Source organism: Elephantulus edwardii, unplaced genomic scaffold (assembly GCF_000299155.1).
Source record: "Elephantulus edwardii isolate Elephantulus edwardi_28Jun2011 unplaced genomic scaffold, EleEdw1.0 scaffold00078, whole genome shotgun sequence".
Taxonomy (NCBI): domain Eukaryota; kingdom Metazoa; phylum Chordata; class Mammalia; order Macroscelidea; family Macroscelididae; genus Elephantulus; species Elephantulus edwardii.
In genome coordinates, this window is record NW_006399828.1 from 3,087,445 (window position 1) to 3,095,306 (window position 7,862).

General features: G+C 34.3%; 2 protein-coding genes across 2 annotated transcripts in view; one reads left to right on the forward strand and one right to left on the reverse strand.

Moving 5' to 3' along the window:
* Positions 1-3,139, forward strand: part of LOC102854293 (chromosome unknown open reading frame, human C12orf29) — a 30,616-nt gene extending 27,477 nt beyond the window's left edge. Inside the window, exons 6-7 of the mRNA XM_006889494.1 lie at positions 718-887; positions 2,951-3,139. Coding sequence (XP_006889556.1) covers positions 718-887; positions 2,951-3,139 — 359 coding nt within the window. The remainder of the gene's footprint in view (positions 1-717; positions 888-2,950) is intronic.
* A 783-nt stretch (positions 3,140-3,922) lies between these two features.
* Positions 3,923-7,862, reverse strand: part of CEP290 (centrosomal protein 290kDa) — a 170,968-nt gene continuing 167,028 nt past the window's right edge. Inside the window, exons 51-52 of the mRNA XM_006889524.1 lie at positions 5,234-5,313; positions 3,923-4,150 (exon numbers count right to left, since the gene is read on the reverse strand). Of these exons, the coding sequence (XP_006889586.1) occupies positions 3,923-4,150; positions 5,234-5,313 (308 nt within the window). The remainder of the gene's footprint in view (positions 4,151-5,233; positions 5,314-7,862) is intronic.

Consider the following 7,862-nt stretch of genomic DNA (forward strand, 5'->3'; position numbering starts at 1 on the left):
ATCCAAAAACGACTGGAACAGCACATCAACAGAGAACTGCTAGAGGTCCAGGCTGGGTTTCATTAATTAAAATATAAAATTGCTAAGAGTGATAAAAGACTTTTTAATGATGTACTGTGATAAGCACTTCTTGAAAAAGATCCTTTTGCTCAACTTTTGACCTAGTTTAAGGGCTTAATTTCCTCTTAAGTGCCAAAATACATAAAATAGTGAATAGAATATAAGTCATGAGGCTGCTGAGGAGTGTATTGATGGGATGAGAAGATAAAACAGTGGTCTTTAAAGCTGAAATAGCACAAATCTTACATAGAGGTCACAAATACATTGCTTGGCAGGTATAAAGCAACTAAAATAGTGTTTATACATCAGGGTTGTGGGGGGAGCATGACAGTGTTCTAGCGGTAGTGGATATGACTTACAATATAGAGTAGGGCTCAGTGAACTTTTTGTTCAAGTTCAAATAGACTTTGTAGCCATTCCTCTGGTATGGGCCATTGGCAGAATGTTACGTGAATGAGGATGTCTGTGTTCCCATAAAACTTTATTTTAAAAAAAGCAAGGGTCTGACTAGAGTGGGCCCACAGGTATAGAAATATTTAAAAGAGTAGAATCTGGATTTGATGAAGTAAAGTATCACTTTTTCATTTGGAGATGTGCATTTTCTTTCTGAAAAGTTCCTTTGCCTAAGTGTGGCTAATGACACATTTTATCACTTAGGGTTAGGAAGTAAGAAGCATCCATTACATCTTCTTATTCCACATGGAGCATTTCAAATAAGAAATCTGCCTACATTGAAGCACAATGATCTACTGTCCTGGTTTGACGGCTGCAGAGAGGGTAAAATTGAAGGAATCGTATGGCATTGCAGTGATGGATGTTTAATTAAGGTAATGGCAGAAAATAAATGTGGGCCATGCTGTTTTATATTTCTGCAACAAAGTAAAAGTGCGACTGAAATTCTTTCAAGGAATGAAAATTTCAGTAATTCTGATTTATAGGAAAATTTCATTTACTCCTCTTAACTTGCAACTATTTATATATATAGAGTTTCCCAGTGTGCATTCTATGCGGCGGCACTGGCTCTAAATAGGCATCATAATACTAAATGTTGTAGGACCAAAATCTCTGGAAAACCTTTCATACTGTCAGTTTCATGTTTCACGTTAGTGCCGAGATCCTACACCGGTAGCTCCATATAATTCAGTATTTTCCAGACTAACTTGATTTTATTTAAGCCTAACATGTTGAGCAAAAGAATGCCAACGTAATACCTGATATACAATTTTTTTTTCATCTGTGTCCTGTACTTGTATACTTGATTTCTTATACATACCTGATACCCGTAATATTCCAAACCAGACCTAGTCGTATTAGCCCTGACTGCAACACAGAAACTTCTATTTTTATTAATACAGCATATTATTCTTAAAGATTTAGAATTGTTAAATCTGCCTCCTTTGTCCCCAAATTAGCCGGTAATTTATTTTAGGCAGATTCATGTTTGTAAATTTTTTTGTGTGTCACTCTCCCAAAAAGTATGTTTTATGTCTTATCCTTGTCCTGTTCATTCTTCCTAGTTCACTGAGAATGACATGTTCTTACAGAATACTGTTTATAGAAATTAACACTGTTCATGATCTAGCCTCTAACTAACTTTGCAGAACTGTGTACACATTCCTTTCTTTACATTGTCTAAGTTCTAACCATACTTAGGAAATTGCAGTGAAAGTGGAGGAAAAAAACCAGACAACCCCCAAAACCAATTCGTTCTTTCACCTTGGGGTATTCCACATGATTAATGCCTTTAGTTTGAATGCCTCCCTTCAAGATTTTCCTGTACTCAGAAACAGATGATCATTTTTCAAATTTGTTTAAAAAAATTTATGCTGGTTTATTTACAAAGTTTATATACATTATTTTTCATACTGGCTCTTTCACATTTCTTTCATCTCCTCCTCCCTCCACTCATCAAATTGTGTGACCCTGTGATGAACATGTGTGTGGTGGTTCCCCCTCCAATCCTCATACTTGTTCTACAATAAGGGTCTTACATAATATTTGTCCTTATAGGACTGAGTAGTTCATTTAACATAATGCTCCCCAATCGCAAATTAGGCAGTATTTTACAAATTTGCTCCTGTGTGCTGCATAGTATCTCCATCGTGTGAATGCACCATACTTTCTCAGTTGATTGAGGTCATGGTTGGACATTTGGGCTGATTCCATGTCCTTTTTATGGTGAACAGTGCTGCTGTGAACAGTGGTGTACAAGTCTACATTTGTGCCTCAGTTCTCATTCTCTTAGGGAATATTCCAAGCAATGAAATAGCTGAGTCATAAGGAATTTCTATGTTCAAGTTTTTGAGGAAGCGCCAAACTTCCTTCCAGAGCCAGTACCCTTTACAATCCCATCAACAATATAAAGGATTCCTCTGCTTGCTGTCCTGTTAAACTTTGCCACTGCTACTTGAGTCAGATGGTATCTCATTGTGGTTTTGATTTGCATCTCATTATTGCCAGTGATTTTGAGCCTTTCTTCATGTGTCTGTGGCCATTCAAATATCTTCCTCCATGAAAATTCTTTTCAAGTCTTTTGCCCATTTTGTTATCAGTCTTTTTCTTGTGAAGGCCCTGTAGGATTCTGTAAACTTTTTTTTTATTCTGTAAACTTTTGGTATGTGACCCTTGTCTGAAATGCCCACCATCTGAAAACATGCTGGAAATACAAAGCCAATAAAGCAGTATCTCTGCTTTCTTTAAGCTAACATTCGAAAAGGGAAAAGAGTAAACAAGTAAATGTGTATATACTATGTCAAAAGGAGAACTATGAGATGGGGAGAAGGTAAGAAATTAGAGACTTAACATGACTGGCAGATAATCGGGCCTCAAAATAAGTATATGAACATACTGTCTAAAGGCTAACGCTTTAATAACTTTTTTCTCTTTCTAGGTCCATCGTCATCATCTTGGTTTACACTGGCCAATTCCTGATACTTACATGAATTCAAAACCGGCTATTATCAATATGGATCTGAACAAATACAACTATGCCTTTGATTCTAAATGTTTGTTTAATTATTTTTCAAAAATAGATAATCAAAAATTTGGTAGGCTCAAAGACATAATGCTTGATGTATAACTAGAAGAAGCAGTAAAATAAACTTTGTGAACTTTAAATATTCTTAATGTTAACAGATAAAAATATTCTGAATGTTAAAAGATAAGAATATCTCATGGATGCTTATGTTCAGTGTTTGGACATATCACTTTTGAAGTGTCCTGAATACTGTTAACAGAAAAAAAGGAATGAATTTTCTAGTTACAAATATGCTTAGTCAGAGTCAGCAAGTGATTTTCAACTCTAGACTTAAAAAATTACATACTACAAAAAGCTTTCAAGCTTTTTCTAAGGCTGAAAAATATTGACTAGGACTTGGTAATCATTTAAAGACAGGCCAATAATTTTAGATACTTTATTTTCAAAATAAGATACTTTAAACTCAGTTTAATTGTTATAAACATTAACAAAACATGGTTTACCTTCATAGGCTTTCTCCCCCTTCCCCCTTATATACATATAAAGAATCTTAGCATATATAAATAAGAATATAATTATACATAACTCCAGTTTTAAATGTTAAAATATCTTAATACTTTAAAAAAAACTTATAAACGTATTTAGTCATTCACTAGGGATTATTGCCTGATTAGTAATTATAATTTATTCTACGTTTTAGAAAGGTAGACCTTCCTGCTGCATTAAGAATGACAAAACTTTATTTACTATAAATTAAAATTTAGATAAAAGTTACAAGATGTAAAGAGAAAGAAAATTCTAGAGTTTGGAGACTTGCTTGATTTGCAGGTGGAATATTATGTTATAAAGATAAAGTTAACTACATTTATTATAAACATGAGGCTATCAATAAATAGGAAAATGAATAGGACTTTCTTCATCTTCCAACTGTTCAGATGCATCAGTAAGACTGTTTATTTCAACTCCAAACTGTTCTGAAAGTTTTTTTAACTTTTCTTCTAAAAGAATATTTTTCTTTACTTCTTCCTTATAATTATACTTTAGATCTTCAATTTCTTCAAAAAACGAAGGATCAAAATTTTCAAGTTCTTTTTTCAGCCTTTTAGTTTGCTCCTAATAAGATATAAATTAATTTAAAATAAGAATTTTTTAAAAGATGTATAGAATATAATAAATTTTTTAGGTTTAAACTACAGATAATTATAAACTTGAGAACCAAATCAGCTTAAATAAAATCAAAGTTACAAAGACACTAGTATTTCCTTAAGATTTTTTAAATAATATTTCATTGAATTTTTAACTATCAAATCTTTTATAAGTTCTGTCCTATTATTTGACTAATATTTTCAGTTTCTTTTAGATTATGGTAATGTTAATCTTTTTCCAAAATTAGATATTCTTAGTGAGATAATAACACTTGGTTAGTCATAGCATTATAGTTCTTTTCATTAAAATTCTTGGTTTAAACCTTACATATTTTATTTCCAAACACATCATTTTCAGTGAATAATGATCACCTCCTTTCAAATATAGTTAGAACAGTTTCAGAGTACTTCTGTCTTTGTACAAGTTACACATTTTAGTAAAAAGGGTAATTTGAAGTTTAAAGACTTAAAATAGCTAGTAGTTGCTAGCTACTTCTGGTTTCTAATTTTGTATTTATAAAAACTTTTAACATCCAGTTAGAAAGTCCTTTTCAAGAATTTCAAAAGGTCTAAAACAAGATCTGTCCTAAAGAGGGTGAACCAGTTTGGCTCCTGGTTTGTGTAACTTCCATTTTACATGCTTTGTGTATGTTGCCAGGAGGGACCAGTCCTTGGAAAAGGACATCACATTGGAAGTTTAGAGGATCAACACAGGAGAGGAAAAATCTGAAATAGACTGATAAAGTGACTCTGGCAGTTGGTGAGAGTATATCAGAGACAGTGAGGTTGGCTCAAGATAGGACAGGGTTCAGAGCTACTGTTTATAGGGTCGCTATGACCACCTAACAACAATACTAACTACTCCCAGTGTGTTTTATATTGTTTTTATGACAAAAAAAAAAATAAATTTATTCTTCAGTCTCTTCTGTTTATTTTGTCTGCATGTTTTTGTAGGTTTTATTTAACATTTTTATCATGTGAGGTACTGGTACCATTCTAGCCAGTTCTGATTGATAATTCTAAAGGCAGCTATAATATAGCATTTAATTACCTTCAAATGCTGCTTTTCTAGATCAGAACTTCTAAGCTGTGTCTCTAGGTCTCTGACCCTTTCCTTTAGTTGATCAGTATCTGTAAAAGAGTTAAAAATGAGGCTCAACTTGATCACATAATGACTATGTTTAAATAAATCAGTTTCTTTAAAGCATAAGCAAAAACTTAAACCTATAATCTGAAATATTCATCATTTGACAGCTGAAACACTTTTCACGTATGAACGCTATATGTTGGCTCCATCCGGTGTTATCCACAGACACAAAGAGAAGCAGCATCTACTAAGTACTGAAAATATAACCTCAAGTTAATGTATTACATAGAAGCATTCTTATTCTCTAAGAAAAGTCTTAAAATAGGAGAATTTGCTAGCACTATAAGTAAATAAACTGTATTAGTAACCATAAACAAATAACAATCTATATAGAGTTGAGCTGTTAACCCAAAACATGGTGCTTCTCTGGTGGTTGAAATCTTAATGTGGTTCCACGGTACACAGATGAGTAATTAGTGTAAGTTACAGCCTCCAAAAACTTGCTGGAGGGTCAGCTATGATTTGGGTTTAGACTCAATGAGTGTGCTCAAACAAATAAAGCAACCACAAAACCAACAAACCTACTTCTGTAGTCAGTTCCAACTCTGACCCTCCATGGGTTGCTGAGGTAACAAAGCACAGCAGGAGGAGACTACTGAACTTTGCTGCATTAAGCCACTTTCTCTCTGCAGCCTTTGAGTTAAACTCACTATTGACTACGCCACCAGCGCTTCCTATTTAGTATTCAACTTTTCATGGCAAACTCAGGGAGAGTGAGGAATTAAAAGATGAATTAGACATGGTAGTGATACTATGGTAGAAAAAAAATTAAAACTCATTACCATCGAGTTAGAACCAACTCAGCTGACCCTCCAATGGGAGACTGTCCTGTGGGGGAGCAGGTGCATGTGACACCCGTACTCCCCAGGAATAGAGACAGAACTCAATGTCCTTTAGGAGATAGGGTAACATTTCTTTCAAAGCCACTCAGGTGTTTGTAAAAAGAGCTAATAACTTTTCAGTTAGTTGTCTTAATTAGTGTGATACTGTTTCAAACAGGTAATGAAATAATGCAGTATAAATGATTATTATACAGAATTTTCCAATATTTTACCTTAATAACTAGATAGTATTTCAAACTTCAGTTAAGGAACTCTGAATACATAATATACTACTACCTGATAAGTTGAAGTTCAAATCCCCTTCTATAGGACAAAGACGGCTCTCCTCCCATTAAGACCTATAGCCTTGGAAACCCATCGGATGGTTGTTACGAGTAAGAATCTATTGACAGCAGTGAATAAGAGACTTTATAAACAGTTTGGATTTTAAGCCTTAATAACTTTTGACATACATGACAAATAACCTTATCTTCACAAAGTAGATAAAATATCTGAAAGATCAGAAATTCCTTTTAAGGAAACAGGTTTAGAAAGGTTGGCCCAACTACTCAAATAGGAACATCAATAATCTTTAATTTATGTCTAGTACACTTTGGTTCTAAGCCATTAACTCAAGCTCAAATCATAGTAACCCTGTCAACAATAGGTCTGAACCCTGCCCTCTCCTGTGCCATCTGTATCATCCCTAAATCTAAAGCCAAAGCTGAAGTCACAATGTCAGTCCAACTCACTGGAGGTCTTCCTCTCCTTTCCTGACCATATTTCCAAGAACAGCCTAGCCTAGCTCCATGTCCAAAGTAAAAAGGGATGAAGCTTCACCATCTTTGCTTCCAGGGAACATTCTGGCTGAACTTCTTCCAAGATCTGTCGATGCTTCAGTGAGGTATCCTCTCTTCATGCCTGTTTGGTCTGTATGTAGAGCAATAATTAGTGAAGCTGGACTCTATGAAAGGAATGTGGCATCAGGATCAGAGGAAGACTCAACACCAACCTGCAATATGCAGAGATAAAAGCCTGCTTGCTGGATGTGGAAGAGGATAGATGTGAAATGCTTACTACAGAAGAGCAAGGATTAAAGCCTTGCATATGGATTGCATGAGTCCAGCTTCATGATATGCTCAGCATATACATTGAGTAGGTATGGAGAAAAGGTACATCACTGAAGGGGCACCCTTGCTAATTTGAAAATGCAATTTCATTTTCAACAACTTCACTTTGACTACATTCATACTTCACACATTCCAAGTTCCAATTGTTAATGGCTGTTTGCAGCTCTTTAGTATTATACTAGTTGGCTCCTATAAGAAAGATGACAATAAAGATTACATACATACTTTCAGTCCCCTAAAGGCAATGTGATACTGGTTAAAAGTAGTAGTAGTGAGTAGCTTAAGCGTTTTCAGAGATATTTACTTGAATCTTCCTGTGCTTGCTTCCTTAAACTTGTTTCATGTAAATTTCAGACAAAAAGTACTTTAAAAACATTAATATAAGAATTAAATTTCAGAATATAAGAAATTTCAGAATGATTGGGAAACACTTGGCAGAATCTCTGGTACAATAAATAATGCTACAGCCTCAATGCAGAGTAGCAGCATGACTAAATGGTAAGATGAGGAAGTTACAAGAAAAACTTAAAGTTTTCAAACTGTCGCACAAAATTATGAGTGCAATATGAGGTTTACCATAAT